The 18,005-nt window shown below is 44.6% G+C and overlaps 2 protein-coding genes across 6 annotated transcripts in view; one reads left to right on the forward strand and one right to left on the reverse strand.

The window, feature by feature from the left end:
* LOC143843346 (nuclear body protein SP140-like protein) overlaps window positions 1-17,328 on the reverse strand; it is a 47,088-nt gene extending 29,760 nt beyond the window's left edge. For 4 of the 5 annotated variants that reach the window (XM_077349262.1, XM_077349260.1, XM_077349261.1 and 1 more), the window contains exons 1-3: window positions 17,147-17,328; window positions 1,777-1,810; window positions 199-378 (exon numbers count right to left, since the gene is read on the reverse strand). In XM_077349262.1, the coding sequence (XP_077205377.1) occupies window positions 199-336 (138 nt within the window). In that variant the 5' untranslated portion in view covers window positions 337-378; window positions 1,777-1,810; window positions 17,147-17,328. Of the gene's footprint in view, window positions 1-198; window positions 379-1,776; window positions 1,811-7,458; window positions 7,481-17,146 lie in introns of those variants that run through there. The other variant, XM_077349259.1, reaches the window with a different exon arrangement.
* EFHD1 (EF-hand domain family member D1) overlaps window positions 17,005-18,005 on the forward strand; it is a 33,306-nt gene continuing 32,305 nt past the window's right edge. The window contains exon 1 of the mRNA XM_077349280.1: window positions 17,005-17,491. Within this exon, the coding sequence (XP_077205395.1) occupies window positions 17,148-17,491 (344 nt within the window). The 5' untranslated portion in view covers window positions 17,005-17,147. The remainder of the gene's footprint in view (window positions 17,492-18,005) is intronic.

Raw genomic sequence — 18,005 nt, forward strand, 5'->3', positions numbered from 1 at the left:
AAGAACACTATTTGAATCAGAGAATAAGAACAACGCCAATGAACTTTCAGAGCTGGGGTTTAAACAGTGAGTTCCTAAACTCTTTAAGATGCTTTGGGCTGATCCTGCATTGAGCAGGGCGTTGGACTAGATGGGCCTGTATGGCCCCTTCCAACACTATGATTCTATGATTCTATGATTATAAACAACAATACTCACCTCCAACACTTCTTGAGAAATTATTTCTCCATCTCTTAAAATGTAGAGGAATGGAGACAGCTTATTGATTGCCGATGATATGGACATTTTGAATTTCTTCCAGATTTCATCCACATGTTTAGAATTTTGAGTAGACATGCTATAAACAATGCCAGAGTAATTTTCAAATGCCTTCTAAACCTAAAAGAAAAGCATATAGATATTTTTTAAAGATTGTGTGAATCACTGCCACTGTGATGTAACACAACAGAGCCACCCTAAGCACACTTTCCTGAAAGTAAGTCCCAGTGGGATAGCATGAACAGGATTCTGCACACTTAGTATTGCTCTCTGGGAAACCCATATTAAATTCCCATTCTGCCATGAAACTCACTGAATGACCTCAGGCCAATTATGGCCTCTCAGCCTAACAGGATTCTAAATGGAGGAGCAGGGAACAATGTATGCTGCCAGGAGCTCCATGGAAGAGGAGTGGGATAAAAATGTACTAATAACAATCCAAAATTCTAGAATTAAGCACTGAAAATTTTATTTCCAAAAGTAGCAAAGACGCACTACATTTAACCTGGCCTGGTTCAGAATTTTGAATTAACCAGTATTCTCCTCATTCCAACAAATTCCCTCTACCTGTACCCAGTTTGGTAGGTATGACTGAGCCAGCCCTATTGAAATGAAGCCAGGTATGATATAGAACCTAATTTTAATCAGAGTTTAGAAAAACATCAAATTTCACTTTAATGAATGAATGGCAGGAATGAATACATAAAAGAGGCGTTACTATTCAGTGATATATCCTACTCATTAACTCTAAAACCTGGCTTCTAATCTTTATACCAGCTCCTTGTCACTCAAATCAAATTATTGCATTGCCTTGGCAAATGGCAATTTAATCATAAGCTCCAAGATTTTAAGAACAAAAATTCTAATAATAAGCTAATCTATATTTTAAGGTTGCATCATCACATTGTTGCTGTTATGCTCTCGTTATGCTATAGAAATCCTTCTTAACTGAATTTTCTTTGGTAGCCAAGACAATCCAGTTGCTAACAGAGTTGCCAGATCTAGGTTGGATATACTTGGAGAATTTGGAGGTGGAGATAGGAGTGGGCAGGATTTGGGGAATGGAGGGACCTCAGTGAAGTATAATACTATGGGATCCACCCACCAAAGCAGCCATTTTCTTCAATGAAACTGATCTCTTTAGTCTCGACTCTGGAGATGCTATAATTCCAGGGGATCCCCAGGTCCCACCTGGGGGCTGGGATCCCTAGCTGCTAATGATAATGCAGCAGTCAGAACTGTGTGGCTGCGGATCAAGTCAAGGATCTTCTTATAACTGGCTATATATTTCCACTTGCTACATCAAAACAGCTCTGTAGAAGCTGCCCTATGCTGTGGTACAAGCTGTAAAAAAGACATCAACCTGCAGTGCACAAAGCACTGCCGGACAGAACAGCAAGCAATGGCATGTGTTTACCATGGTAATATAATCTCTTCATACAAAAAGCTTGGCAAACAAAGGCTAGGGTATAGATTCCACACCAAACATGCTTTAACAGGACCTTCTTTTTCACTTACCTCAAAGGCTGTTTTTCGATCTTTAGAGATGCACCTAGAGATGATGTGAAGAGTGAGCAAAGGGTTGAAAAAATAACTGAATAGATACAAATGTGTTTTTAAAAAGAATAAAATTACAAACTGACTAATTCTTCACTAGACAATCAGTTTCACAGAAAATGAAACTAAAAATGTCTGTGCAATCGCCAAACTTATTTTCGCAACAGTGTTTCCTCCTCTCGCTAAAGGCACAGAAACCTTAGCAGGAAATAAGTGGCAGACCTTAACTCATTAAAACCATTTCCACACTGGGAACTTTCCTGTCCCGGCTCCTGTATGGAAGCACAAATCTGGAGATGACGAGGTACACTGGGCCAAATGCTTCCCCCTGTGGGAGCAGGAAGAGGTGGGGCAACCTGCCCCAGCTCAAACTCCAGCCAGCAGCCTGGCACGAAACCTCAAGTGCGGAAACAGTCTCAGTGATTCAAAAGCCATATATGGCGCTCTGATATTCTATGTGTGGCTCTTCTGAGCACTCTTCCAGTACCTAACCCATGTTCCATAAAAGTGGGCAGTTTTTTTAGAAATTGAAATAATTTTATCATTAATATGGACCCATGTTAAAACTCTTTTACTTATAAATGCAACACAATTTGCCCATGATTACTTAGGGTTGTGCAAATGCAGGAGTTTTGAGTTTGAGAATGGGTTGACAAATCAGTTGAATAAGGTGGTGGGATGGGCCTGTCACTGCTGAATGCAAGTTCATAAATCAGACCTCCCAGGGGTGAGGAAAGACAGCCTTATATATACAGAGGTACTGTGTTAAGGTTATATATTATTGTTTGTGAATGTTTTGTGTGGTGCCCAGGGCATACAGTAGTCATATGACTCTTTTGATTGATGCAATGGTGACCATGGCTCTACCTGATCCACAGAGTGAGTTCCACTGCCTAAACTTTTGTTAATGCAAGCCTCCTATTGAACAACCCTCAGAACTTGCATAGTTTGCTAATTCCTGTGTGCCCCCCTCAACTGAAGAGGGATTGCCTACAAATTATACATTTTAATTCATTTTTATCACAATCTGTTACTGTGGTAGAGCCATCCTTCCACATCTTGCAGATCACAGCCAGGCACAGCTTCTCAGTACATAGATGTGATCACATTTTTAAAAAGTGTCTATGCTTTTTCAAACTGCACAGTGGTAAGACACTCATTCCTTCACCAAACTGTCAGTTTATAGGAATTTTGCAGCATATTAAGGCTGTCATCCAACTATTCCTTTGTTAAGCAGAATCTTGTTTAATCATCCATGATAGTTGGTTGATATGGTTTTGAATAAGAATCACATTAGAACTTATAGAAGATAACATCTTTCCAGCTGATCTACTGCCTTGTGAAAGCACTTCCTGGACTAGATTCATGCTCTATACCAGAGGTGTCAAACCTACAGTCCATGGACTGGAACTAACCCAGGGCTTTTATCCGGCCCTCGAGCACCTGGTGCCAGAGAGTGAAGGCAGAAGGCGGGTCATGGGGAGGGACCAGATGCACGCAGAGAGGTGTGTATGATTGAAGCTGTCAAAAAGTAGAAAGGTGTGGCTAAAAGACTGAGGTAAAATAGTGTGTGTGGGGGAATGGCAGTAAAGACGAGAAAAAGGAGGCATAGTGTTCCCCTCCCCCCTCCCTTGACCACAGCAAAACCACTAAATGGAGGGGACTTGGCTGGCTGGCGGTGGCACTGCCATACCAACTGGCCTTGCATTTTTTCAAAGTGACCATCTGGGGGATTTGCAGAGTAGCTGTTTGCCAAGGAAAAGACAGGTATCAGGGGAGAGAAGGGGAGGAAGGCTAGTATGTGGACTGGGTGGCAAATGGATGTTCCAGACTCAGAGGTAAGTGGGAGAGTAAAGGGGAAAACAGGTGCTGCTGTCACAACTGCACTTCTGAACAGCTGTGGAGCTGGAATGCAGAGTGAGTGTTGGGGCGAGTGCAGGACAATGTTCTCCCTTCTCTCCCTCCCCACCTGTTCTCAAGCCACGTGAGAAAAAAGGGGTCACAGGAGTACAAAAAGCGCCCCCTGGGTTTTTTGGATACAGCTTCTATGTCAGCCCTTCTCAGCCCTGCAGTTTCTGTGGGAAACACAGGTTGGATGATAATATGGCGACATATAACGACTACGAAAGGTAAGCATTTCACTACATTTAATGGTTGCAGAAATGCCCTAGGACTTTTGTCTGCTTGTTTTCAACTCATTATATAAGTTGGTTTGCAATATCATAAGGCTAGGACTTCCTTAGGCTTATGTTACAGGATCACATTGACTGTTTAATTAATTTTCATATCTAATTTATTTCCAGTTATTAGAAAACATGGGACCTATGATTACAGTGATTGCCTGTTTGTTTCCAGTTTTTTTTTAATGTTGTGATCACATGTTATCTACTTTTGTGCAGCAAAAGAGGCATATTCTGTGCATGGAAGACACTATCATGAACCTAGAATCATAGAGTTGGAAGGGACCTCTAGGGTCATCTAGTCCAATCCCCTTCACAATGCAGGAACTCACAGCTATCCTCAGTTTGCATTTGTAAATGCGTGTAAACTTGTTACATAGGAAAAGAAAAGGAAAAGTCATATTTCTAAGCTACCCTTAAGATTATAGTTGTCACTTCAACTTTGCGGAACAAATGCTGATTTTGACTTTCCACCTGCTACATATAATAGGAACCGATCCATTTAAACACTGCTACATGGTTGTTCAAACTTTTAACCCTTCCTGCCCAAGCTCGCTAGAAGTTCCTTACCCAATGCAGTTAGGGAGCCTTCTCCCTTGTGGGATCTTATATTCCTATCTCCTAAACATCAGGGAGTGCATGTCCCACATGCCTCAATAGTCAGCTCATGTTTTAACAACAGCTATCTATCTTGCCTTTCCTGGCAGTTAGAGCAACTGGTTATCTCTTCCCAGAAATACATCTCCATTTTGCTGACAGTTTGCACATTTTCCTTGAGAAAGTGAGATGTTCCCAGAGTACTTCGTACTCCTTTGACTTTCAAGGCATTCCTACATCTCTGGGTTTCTAACAAGCACCATTGTTAACTGAACAGAACCATTGAAACCCTTTAAGTTTCCAGTGTACTCCCATCCAGAGGAACCATAACTAGTGTGATGCCCCTGAAATTTATCACAGCTCAGGAAACTGAACAATACTACAGCCAGTATGCGGCCAGTATAGACAGTATGCAGTTCTGAAGTCTTGCCACTTCAATGATTCATGATGATACTGATTCTGAAATCTCCTTTTCCACCCTATCCAAATCAGTTTCTGCAGTCCTACTGCTCTCCTATTCCCTGATGAGTCAGAATGAACAAAAGCTTGATGCAGACAATGCTTAAGCAATGATGATTGGCAGACTTTGTGACTTGGGTGGAGAACGGGAAGCAGTCATTCAGCATTGGTGGAATTTAGGTTCCTGAGTGTTTGTAATATTCATGATTCATATTCCTGGAAGCATTTCTGTATTTCCTATTCTGAAACGCTTTCCCTCAAATTATTATTGGCTTGTATACTACCAATACACTGAGCAAAACTGGAAGGCTTCTGTGGTATTTCTCTATGTAAATATTTTGTGCATGTTTTATTTCTGTAATTCAATGTAGGGTTTTATAGGTATCTTACAGTAGGTTAAAAGATAGGCACCAAAGTAAGAAAGGGGCGGGGCTGGATGAGTGATTGAAATGTGTTTTGATTGGATAGTAGTTACACCCTACAGGGTGGAGTTAATTGGTTTGTGCAGGAGGAAGAAGTTGAGTGTATGTGAAAAGAGTTGAGTGGGGGGAGGGAGCATATGGAGCTTGAGAGACCCTATGTTGTTGGTCAAAGTTCATAACCCAATCAGCAAGTTAGGAAACTAAGTTTTTTGTAAGTTATTAGCCTAAGTAGCCATTGTAAAACTTTAGAGAAAAGAACTGTACCTATCTGAAACAATTACACCTATAATAAACACTTTCCTTTCTCTTCCAATGGACTCTCAAATTGCTGCTATCAGGAAAAACTCATAATTCTGCTGCTTTGGAACCTCAAGTTAGAAACTGTATTCTGGTGGATCCTTACACCATCATTGGAGAAGAGAAGGAAGAGATAAAACAGAGGAGTATGGAGACTTCTGTTACAATAAATACATATGAGGGTTCTGAGAAAAGCCAGAGGGAGCAAGCAGGAGAACCAGTAGCTCACACTCCACTGGAAGATACAATAGAGGGAGAACATTGCAATAGAGGATTCCCTGCAGGAGCTAAACTCTGACCCCAGCCTAGAGCTTCTCAGGGCCATTCCGCACCAGGATCTATGTGGCAAATTGGTTGCGGAACGAAAAAACGCCATTTTAAATTGTGGAATTCGTCGTTATGCATACCTGGCTTTGTAGTGGAATCCAGTTGCGTTTCTATCGTTTCCAACAGGTTTCCGGTCTCGGCAAAAATCGCTAGCCAGGAAGCGATATTGCCGAGCTTTATCCCGCCCCTGGCTGTCAAGCAGCCAATGGGCGGCCGTTACCATGATCCCAAGAAGCCCCTTTCCCTTTAAAGAAGGTTTTTTTAAAAAAACACACACACATTGCAACAAATCTGCATTGATTCGTTGCAACAGAGAGAGCCATCTAGCTAGCAGGTGGTGTTTGAGCTGCCGTTTCATCGTTGCCACGCTCCCCCCGAGTGAAAAAAAATAACCACCCCCCCCCGCACGGGCGCGATTTTCGGCCAAGAATAAGGGAGAATAAACCAGCAAACAGGGCTGTGTGTTGTTTCTTGCTTGGTGACTTAAAACAGCTCTGGGGAGGGACTGCAGCCAGGGAAGCCTCACTGGGTAAACGGAGGCTCGCCGGTGCGTTGATCTCTGCTTGCTCCGAGAAAAAAAAATGGCGATCACTTCGCTGGAAGATCAGAGGAGAGAGCCAGGGGGAGGTACTTTGCAGAAACTGCAACAATGGTAACACACAGAACTTTCCCGCTAATGTTGCAGATTGGTTGCAAGAGTGTAGCGCTTTCCAGAGGGTGAATCCACTTTTTGGGATTTCCCTGAAAGCGCTACAACGAAGCGCTTTTTGCGGATCGGTTTCAGGAGTGTTACAGATTGTCAACGACGTTGTGTATAACAGCAAAACAGTAGCGATTTCAATTTGTAACCATTGTGCTATTTAGAACGAGTGCGGAATGGCTCTCAGAATTTCTGCTGTGCCCTTTCAGTTCCTTTGAGCTAGAAAATTTGTCTTTGCAACTGGAGAAAAATACAGCACCATACAGAAGAATGAAGACGAACTAGCACTCTGTGTGCGTAAAGTGCCATCGAGTTGTACCCAAGACCTGGTGGCCCCCATGTGTTTTCAAGACAAGACAGGTGGCACGCCTAGAGGCACGCCTTTTGGGTCCTGGCCCCAATCTGGTGGAATGAGCTCCCAGAAGTCAACAAATGTAATTAATTAATTAAATGATAAAATAAGAAGCAAACAGAAGTGGTTTATCATTGCCTGCCTCTCTGTGATCCTGGACTTCCTTGGTGGTCTACCATCAAAGTACTACCCAGTGCTGACCCTGCTCAGCTTCTAAGATTGGTGAGATGAGGCTAGCCTAGGTTATCCAGATCAGAGTTCAGTAAGACTCTACATTAGCTTATTGTTATTGGAAAGAAAAGAACTTACCTAGATGTTTCAGTGTTCATTTTTCATGCATCCTACATCTGGTAGTGTGAAAGTTGTTACTTTGCCTTCTGTTTCTAGCAATTGAATTCAACATCTTCAATTACACTACTTTGGAATCTAGTAGCTTGGGAATAGCAAAGTCAGGCCACTTCATTTTACATTTTATTTTTATGGAACCCTTCTGTCTCACACTCACACACCCCAAACACCTCCCCCCCTGTATATTTGAAAGCCACAATTGTAAATGAGGAAAAACAACAACACAGATTGAATGTTCCACTTTTATGTGGAAACTAGTAGTAAAGCTTGTTGTGTTCTGTAATACAACAGTGCTAGCTTATGGTTTGGTGTAGGTTTAGTGCCTCACTTGGAGGCTGGCAACTCTAAGAGGAGGTCTCTCTGTGCATGGCAATTTTGACCCTAGTCAGGTTTATGCACATCTAGGTAGTGTGGAATTCCAGAACATGAACCTACACAAATCTGGCAACCTTACCTCCTCTCTGCAATGTTTTCTTGACCTGAAATAGGTCAGGGTGGTTAGGTGTCTGCGGAGGCATTATACTCTTTTGAGGCCCCACTTCCAAACCTCAAGGAATATTTCTAGACAAGGGACAGCCAAGCTCCAGGTGGAGCCTGCAGATCTCCTGGAATTGCTGTTCATCTCTGGGCTATAAGGATCAGCTCCCCAGGCAAAAATGGCTGCTTTCGAGGGGTGACTCTGTAGCATTGTACCCCACTGAGGTTTAGAGAGGGCAATCCTCAGGTGAGGTCTGATCCCCTGGAACTACAGCTGATCTCCAGGCAGTTAGGCTGAAGGCAAAGCTCTCCCCCCTCCCATGTTCCCCTTCAAAAGGAATGCATGTGGCCACAGACAGTTGGCTAGCACAGTTTATTACTTAGCTGGTGATGTCTGCTCTTGTGAAGCCTGAGGCCTACTGCTGGCAACTGCAGGACCTGTTGTTGTTTGCAAGGCCAAGTTGTTGCCTAATAAAAGTGCATCCCCCCAATTCTCACTGTCTACTTTTCTATAAAGCTAACTCCACTTGAAATTCTGGGCCACTTATGCCTTTGATTTCGTAGGACCTTCCTGGCAAATACTGATTTTTATTTACCATGCCGAGGTTGAGCAAAGTCACTTCAGTTCCTAAGTCTCTCCAGTCATTTACTTGTTCAACATTTATAGTTTCAGGCTGTAAATATTCTTTATTTAGATCTTCCTACACTTTCCAGATTTGCAAGACCCATGCTGGTCTGTCTGTCTGTCTGTGCCCCAAAATATAAACAGTTGCTGGTAAGGGTTGCCAAAGCCCATAGCCCAGGTGGGACATACACGCACCAGTCTACCCCAACCTCAGTCAGCAAGTCTCTACCATTGTCTCTACTATTACTGCTCACCTCTAGATTATAATGATCAGCTCTGCAGGCAAATATAACTGCTTTGGAAGGTGGGCTCTGAGGCATTGTACCATTTTAAGGCCCTCCTCCAAACCTCCAGGAAAATTCCCAACCCAGGGGTAGCCAACTTCCAGGTGGGGCCTGGAGAGCTCCTGGATTTACAGTTAGCTTCCAAGGTAAAAATGGCTGCTTTGGAGGGTTGTTGTACAGAAGAATCATTTAAGGCCTCCCATGCAGGTTGTTGTGGAGATAAAACACTTGAGACCTACTGCACAGGGTTGTTGTGCAGATGAAGCAGGAGGCAAAACAACCCCTGCAACAGCATCCAGTTTCATCTGCACCTCAAACGTGTAGTAGGCCTCAAACGTTCACAGAGTTGAGGAGAAGAGACATGCATGGCTTGACTACATCTGCCATAGAGCAGCGAGACTGGCCACAGCAGTATTTTATTTAATAATTAGATTTTTATACCGCCTTCCCAGAAGGGGCTTTTCTTTGGCCTTCCTGTCAGCCAGCAGTTAGGCAGAAGGGAAAGCTCCCCCCCCCCCGCCAAAGGAAAGCACACACATGCCTTCAAACTCCTCTGAGTTGCTCTCAGAAACACCTCCCTCACCTCATTCAAGGGCTGTTAGAGGCTCCCTTCACAACGGGCCTGAAGGGACGAGGGGGGTGCAGAATCCTGAGCAAGACCAGCAATTGACCCTGAGGGAAGTGGAGATTCCAACAATAGTCTTTGGAACCTTCAGTATGTTGTCAGAAGTATGAATCACATTTTATGTATAAGACTAGGCTTTGAAAGGGGGGGCCTGCAGTGGCGGCCCCCGCATCCCCCGTGCGAGGACCCCCCCAGCCGCCTGTCCCCCTCCCCAGCAAATCCCCGACTTTGGCCTCGGAGGGCCTCGGAGCAGGCCTGCTGCGTCGCCGACATGGCTTCCCTGCTCCGAGGCCCGCAGCGAAGCCTCCCCCGCCTCTCCACCAACTGCCCGGCTTCCTTGCAGGCCTCAAAGCAGGGCTGCTATGTCCCCGACATGGCAGGCCTGTTTGGAGGTCCGCAGGGAAGCCTCCACCACACCCGCTGAACACCAGCCATTTGGGTAATGGGCCAATCTGAAGGTGCTTTGTGCCTTCTGATTGGCCCCTCACCTTAACTGGCTCCGCCCCTTTTTCCACCCACTTAGGACTTAGCGAATTATGAAGACTGCTGCTCATAGCAGTCACAGATGCTTGTGTAGTGATTTCTGCATTTTCTTACATGGTCCTTAAGGAGGATTTCTACTAATTCTTTAGAATCCTTACAATATTGTTGTAAATAGGACATACATATAATGTCCAGCAGATGGCAATCCAAACCTGCTTCAACTGTAGACAGAAATCTCAAAAATGAATCCTTTTCCTGCAATAAACATTGTATGCTGTAATTATTTCCTGTAGCTGATAGCTGAAGACTTTGTACAAACGTAGGCTGAAGAGATGCAGTTTAGCTTCTGCACAAAGAAAAAGGCAACTTGTAACATCTTGGATTTCATCTAAAAACTTTATAACTCTTTCATCACTGACAGCTGTGTTTACATTTTCAATGGACATGCCTTTTGAGATTTACCACTAGCTCTCATGCAGCAGTTCACATTCACTATAAATCATGAGCAAATATACCAGTTGTTTCCCACAGAAAAGAAATACTTGGACTATCATAGCCTTTTCCATTAACATGTGTTCACTTTGTTAATTATTTGTCAGGAAAGGAAGGAAGTATTGGCTCCAGATTTATTCATCATAACCTTTTTAAAAATTATCTAAATGCTTTGTTTGTCTTACCTCTATCAGTCAACAATTGCTAAGGCTGCAGTCCTAAGAGGGAGATTCTCAATTACCTTCTTGCATAATGCACAGCCTTCTCCATATTTTAACCACTGTATATTCTCCATATTTTAACCACCTAATCTGGGAAATAATGGATTTCCCCCATTATCTCAATCGTATATGCTAATAGTAAAGCATGGCCCAGTCTGAAATCTACGTTCATGGATTGTGGCCACACTGATTGTAAACAGAAAGATCCGCAAACTTGGCGGACTCACCAGATTTGCAGAGAAATCTGAATTAAAAAAAAAATTAACTGGAGTTTTTAAATCCCCCCCAAAACAAAGCATTACCTTTGCATGTGCAGACAGTGCTCCTGTCTCCTCTGGCAAACAGCAGCAGTAGAGGCAGGAAGCCATAGTAGGCCTAGAAGTGAAGGCAGTGAACTGTGCAGGGCTTGCTGCCAGTGAAGTTGGGTGAGAGAAACTTTGGTCAGCACATTGTCACCACTGATGGGGGAGAGAAGCCTTGGCAGTTCTGGTGGCTGGGAGCCATTAGGGGATGTTGCAGTCATTGATGGCTGAGGTGGGCAGGGGGAGAAGCCATGGCTGGCAGGCTGTTGGCTGGGAGCTGCATAAGGGTCATGGGCTAGCCAACTGCCTCCTCCACTGAGGATGAGGAAATGGAAGAATCAGACCCTGAACCAGTGGAATGCTTGCTTGAGCAGCTGGGTCTAGAATAAGACCCAGTGAAAGAAACACTTCCTAGCCAGCCTGCTCATTCTGGTAGGAGATTAAAGAAATGGGACAGAGATCAGAATGCCAGTTACTGAAGTTTTTCCTGAATCAGCAGAGCACCTAAGATGCAGAGAGCACCTGACAGATTGCATGACAGCAATCAGTGCTAGTTCCTGGAGCAGATTTATTACACAAGCAGGAATGACAAAATCATAGGAAGGCAAAGGGGTGAAAACAGCAGTAAGAAGTAACACCTGGGTTCAGGAGATGTCAGCTAATGAGGCAGACAAAAGGAATAATCAGAAAAAGACTCCACTTGGAAGCAGCCTTGCTCATTATCCTCTCTGAGAGCTGACCCACTCAGTAGACTACCACGCCACCTTGCTCTCCTGTCCTGTTTAATCTGTGCATGCTTTCCCAGTAAGAAACCAAGCTTGAACCCTGAACTCCAAATCTTCCTGTTCCCCTGATCTTTGACTCCTTGTCTCTGGATTGGTTTGTCAACCTTGCTCTTATCTCTTGCCTTGACTGATTGTGATTGCATTTGTGATTGTATCCTGGAGACCCCAGGTAGAGTAAAAATTTTATGGAAGGTCCGCAGGCCCTCCTGCAAGATGCAGGTATGTTCCCAAACCTGATTGCTCCATACAGGGCTGTTTCCCACTGCCATTTCTTGTATTCAAAGATAAGCTTTATGTAGGGGAAAATGGCACATGAACATCGTATTGTGTAAAGTAATGTGGATTTTAAAATAACATTTGTTTTGAACCTGCTGTATTTGGGGTATTGAAACACTTGTAATAATAACAAAAGATGGATTTCCTTTTTTTCCTGCAGGGATTATCCTGTTCAGGACCTGCTTTCTCTAGCTGGCACTGAAAAAGTTAGTGGGAGCACCAGTGGGTGGCCAGGGGCCAAGGTCATGTGCAGTTCAGGTGTTAAAGTTGCAACTGTGAGGAATCACTACACACAACTCTAGCTATGGCACCTGGCTACTCTCATCCATGGTGGGTGGGGGGGGAGAGAGAAGGAACTGTGAGAGGCTCTTGGATAAATCACTGTACTGATGGACATTCATTTTTGTTGTTAAAATTCTACCCAGCCAGGAAACTGTATCGATTTTCAGGTCTTCTGATAATTTTTTTTAAACAATTTTGTTCAGATTTTATTCCCAAATTTTTGATAGGATCTATAGCTAATGTACATTTTGGAGTCTTTGTAACAATTTGTACTTTTTGCTGCATTAAAAATTTCATAAACATTTTTGTCTTTTTCCTGTTGATTTTGTATCTTAAAAAGGATCCGAATTATTCAGTATGTTCTTTACATACTGCAGTGATTCCTGTGGATTCATAGCTGAATACCAATCATCCGCATAGCTTTTAATTTAAAATGATATATCATCTACCCCTATTCCTTTGATCCTTATGCCTTATCTTTGTAGCTAGGAATTCCAGCACTAAGATAAACAGAAGAGGTGACAAGGGACAACCCTGGTATGTTGACTTAAAAAAATAGTTTGTCAGTTTTTCATTTATTACTGTTTTTTTGTTGCTTGCTGTTTCTTTAAATTCACTTTCAGCACACCTTGCAAATGGATGTTACCATGTAAAATAGCAAACAATTGGTGAAGTAGATTTAAATTGCATTATTTAGCATGTGTGAAAGCACCATTTTTGATGAGTTTATACTTATTTTAAGGCTTTTTGTGGAGCCAGGTTACCAAAACCAAATAACAACACAAAAATTTTATAATAATGTTAGAGTTCAGTGGCACCTTTAAGACCAACCAAGTTTTATTCAAGGTATAAAACTTGGTTGGTCTTGAAGGTGCCACTGGACTCCAACTTTGTTCTGCTGTGTCATACCAACATGGCTAGCCACTTGAACAACATTTTTAACCAACTTGTGGAGAAAGCAACAGGTATCTCACTTTTCCCATGGAATATTTATCTAATCTTAATGAGCCTCTTGTGGCGCAGAGTGGTAAGGCAGCCGTCTGAAAGCTTTGCCCATAAGGCTGGGAGTTCAATCCCAGCAGCCGGCTCAAGGTTGACTCAGCCTTCCATCCTTCCGAGGTCGGTAAAATGAGTACCCAGCTTGCTGGGGGGTAAACGGTCATGACTGGGGAAGGCACTGGCAAACCACCCCGTATTGAGTCTGCCATGAAAACGCTAGAGGGTGTCACCCCAAGGGTCAGACATGACTCGGTGCTTGCACAGGGGATACCTTTACCTTTACCTTTAAGGTATCCAGTCACCAGAGGGCTTTAGCTTTAGCTTGTTGCAATGCTCTTCCTTCAGCTTTACTTGAAGAGAGATATTGAAGACTTGGCATTGAGTCCTGGGGATTTGTTGTTCTAGTTTGCTGGAATGCTGCTTCTGTGAATCACCCTCTCTTCCTTGGGATTGTGTTTATGCACTGCTGATGTGTGTGGCAGAGCTGTTTGGCCATGCTAGGGTGATGTGTCTGCCCACTTCTGTTTCTAGCTGGGTGGGCAGGCAATAGTTGGCTTGGTTGTGCTCCAGGGCAGTGTTAGGGTAGAGAGTGGTTTTGATGCTGGGCTTTAATGCATGCTGGTTTTGTAACTTCTTTGGCCCCCCTCACCCCTGAGACTGTCTTCTGTGTTGGCACCAGTTCACTGCAGTGACTCTCATAAAAGTTCCCCTTTCTGACTTTTCTGGGCTCTGGGGGTGGGGTCGGGTTTTGAGGTAGAGACACGAAACTTGAAGTGTAGCTGCAGGAGCCTCTCCTTATAACCCCCAAGTTTCAAAAAGAAATGGACTGGGGGGTCCAATCTTAGGTTGCCCTGCTTAGCCTCTTTTATATGAACAAATCAGAGAATCTACTATGTTGGGGGCCTCCTCTTTGGATGCTCCTAGGATCCCAATGGCCAAAACTTTTTAAATCTTGGAGGTTCTTTTGATGAGAGGTTCCTGCAGCTATGATGCAAATTTTGTGTCTCTACCTCAACCCCATACCCAGAACCCAGAAAACATAGAAAGGGGGAAATCTCCATAGTCTTGAGTACTGCCATTGGTTTCAATGGCGCCGAAACAATTTGGACACTTCCAAATTGATTTTGATAACTCAGTACTATGCTGTGGGTGATTCAAACTAATCCATTCAGTCTGACTCACCCTTTCCTTGCACAAACTTCTGAATACCAGGGCAAGGAGACAGAAGAAGGTGTATACCTCTCTACCATGTTCATTGACCACCCAGGGCATTTGGTTAGTTACCAAATGAAACAAAATTTCACTCTTCTAGAATTATCTTTGTGAAATGATTCCAATGAAAAGACCACCCGGATCCTGCCACTTTCTAAAAATACTCTATGAGCACCAGGAGAGGTGTCAGCAGGTGTCCTGGAGCCCATGGACGCCAATTTGGAGAGCACTGATTTAGAAGTTTGCAGTGATAAAATTCATTGGCCCCAAAAAATCACAGTCAAACCTACATTCATAATTACAAAAAAGTACACCAAACAACCAACTTTTCCCCATAACCATTTGTAGTAGAATCAACCTAAGACAGATTATTGCTTTTCATGATTAAGTAGAATTTTAAATTGAGTAGAATTTTAATATTTAACCTTATATTTGTGAGGGTTTATCTTATGTAACCCACCATGAGACAGCTTTGCTGAAAGAGGAAGGCAATAAATCCAACAACAACAACAATTTGGTGGTCTCAATGGGTTAGATATTCTACATGCACAGATGAGCCCATGACAATATCTGCCTTGGATATTTTTGCAGCTTGGTGGCATCAGATACAATTCTTTACAGTAGAGGCTGTGTACATGAATGTAATTACTCTTTTTAATACAGTGTTTATATTTTTATTTATTTATTTAGATTTATATACCGCCCTCCCCGAAGGCTCAGGGTGGTTTACATTAAAACTAGTCAACGTTACATATTAATGTAGAACCATTCCAGATACCTTTTTGGGGGTCATTCAATGGACATTGGTGTGACAATGTATTTTGGTGGAGTTAGTAGTTTGGCTTGGCAGAGGTAGTAGAATGCCAGCCATGCATTGCCATGGCCATTAAGGCGTGGATCTGTGATTTTTTTGGTGTATGCTGTGACTTTTGATAGAATCATTGACCTTAAGGTGAGCTGAGGAAGATCAGATGCAAAATCCCCGAGAATCCATGCTTCAGAACCATGTTTTTACCCTATGGCTTTGCCACCAAGGCGTGGACCTGTGATTTTTTGGGGTGTATGCTGTGGCTATTGATAGAAAAGGTGATCTTGAGATGAGTTTGGGAGTGACTGGATGCCAAAATACTGAGGCTTTGTTTGTATCCATGCTTTGGAACCATTGTTTTGCTCCGTGGGGTGGCCAAAAAGGTTTGGATCTATGATTTTGTGGTGTATGCTGTGGCTATTGATAGAAGAGGTGATCTTCTGGTGAATTTGGAGTGACTCAATGCAAAAACCTTGAGGATCCATGCTTCCAAAACATGTCTTTGCTCCATGGCATAGCCATGAAGGTATGGATCTGTGATCTTTGTAGTATATGCTGTGGCTATCAATAATGTAAGTAATCTAATGGTGAGACTTGATGCAAAAATTCTGAGGGGATCCGTAAGGTGCTTTGGAACCATGTTTTTGCTCTGTGTCATGGCATGAAGACACCAAAAATCTGTAATTTTTGTAGAGTATGCTGTGGCTATAATAGATGATCTGACGGTGAGTTTGGGGTGACCCAATGCAATAATTATGAGGATCCATGAGGAATTATGAGGATCCATGCTTCAGAATTGTGTTTGTGCTCCATGGTGTCACCACAAAGACATGGATCCATTATTTTTGTGGTGGGAGCTCTGGACATGGACATTATATATGATTTGAGGATTGACTGCTTCAGGAGGACTGCACTCCTATGCCTCTTAGCCTTGGTTCAGGCTGTGTTGAGTCTTCACAATATGTAAATACACAAATCTGTTTTCTTCCTAAGCCAGGTGTCCACTTGCTACTGTCAGAACTTTTTAAACACAGATAACCTTAAATTTTCCATTACAATTTTTTTCTTTCTTTCTTTTGCCATCAAGTTACAGCTGCTTTATGGTGACCCTGTGGGCTTTTCAAGGTGAGGGACTTTCAAAAGAGATTAGCTATTGCTTATCACTTCCATATCAAGACCCTGGCATACCTTGGAGATCTCCCATTCAAATATTACCCAAACCTGACTCTGCTTAGTTTCCTCTGATGAGAGCCTGGGCTATTCAGCTATCACTTTTTGGAACTTTATTCGGAGATACTTGTATATGGGCTTTTAAAGTTTCTAGAAATCTTGCCTCTGTCCCCCCCCCCCCAAAAAAAAAACCCTGAAATGCCCAAATAATATTATTATGACCCTTATTTGGGAATGATTTTTGAACTGCAAACCTTCTGGGCCGTCTTTACCAGAAATAAAGAGTACACGATCAACGACAGGGCAAACATCGCCACAGGAGAGCGGCAAATGTTCAGGGTGAGGAGCCAACCCATTCGGAGGGCCCTCCGGAGAAAACCGGCGGCGAGGCCCGCCCTCCTGGGCGAATTCCTCGGCGCCTCCTTAAGCCCCGGCCCAGCCTCCGGCCCCTCCCCACCCCTCCTTCCCCGCCAATTCGCCCAAGTCTCAGTACGAAGTTTGAGGCCGGCGGGTCTGCCCGAGGAACTGGTAGTGGCGGTTGCGCCGAGGTGCGGGAGCCGCTCGTCCGTCCCCGCGCCCTCCCACCACACACGCACACAGGCACATACCATGGCCTCGGCCGAGCTGGCCCAGAAGCTGCAGCGGCGATTACAGCGGGATGGGAGTTGCTCGGAGCCCCCTCCCGACCAGGAGCCAAGTGAAGAGGGCGCTCCGGCGGCGGCGGCGGCGGCGGCGGCGGCGTCCTCCCCGCAGACCAGCCCTGGAGACCCGGACGAAGAGCGGATCGTGCTCAGCGCCGCCGCCGACCCGGAGCTGAGCGCCAAGTTGAACCGCCGGCAGGACATCAACACGGGCGCGGCGCGGCCCCGCTTCGCCCAAGTCTTCAACCCCTACACCGAGTTTAAGGAGTTCACCCGCCGGCAGATCAAGGACATGGAGCGCCTGTTCCGCCTGTAAGCGCCGCCTCGCGTCCTCCCCCTTCCACACGCCCTCGGTCTCCGCCGTAGGGGCGACTTTAATTTCGGAGCGGGTTCAGGCCAACTGCGGCCGCGGCCCTAGGCCGAGTGGATCGCGCTTGTCCGGGTTTCAGACGGCAGCATCTTTGCGGCGTGCAGTCCCTGAGGCATCCCTGGCCATGAGTTTTAGATTGCAGGCGTCGCTCAGGGGCTTTTACTCCCCGGACTGTGTACTTGAGTCTTAACTGATAACTGATGGTGGGGTGGGTGTGGGGGGGGGGGGCGGTGTCCTTGGGCAGCCGCTGTCTCCTTAAGGCAGGCGCTGCGAGCACGTGCTCGGCGCGCTCCTGGTCTTGGCGGCTTCCTCCCCTTCCGCGTGGACATGCTGCTCGGGGCCCCAGAGAGAAACCGGCTGGTCCCTGCACGGAGCCTTGTTGGAAAGCGCGACTTTCACAGGGCGGCCCCAAACAGAGTTGCACCATTCGAAGCCCCTTGACTTCAGTGGAGTTTG

Source organism: Paroedura picta, chromosome 8 (assembly GCF_049243985.1).
Source record: "Paroedura picta isolate Pp20150507F chromosome 8, Ppicta_v3.0, whole genome shotgun sequence".
In the NCBI taxonomy this organism is placed as follows: domain Eukaryota; kingdom Metazoa; phylum Chordata; class Lepidosauria; order Squamata; family Gekkonidae; genus Paroedura; species Paroedura picta.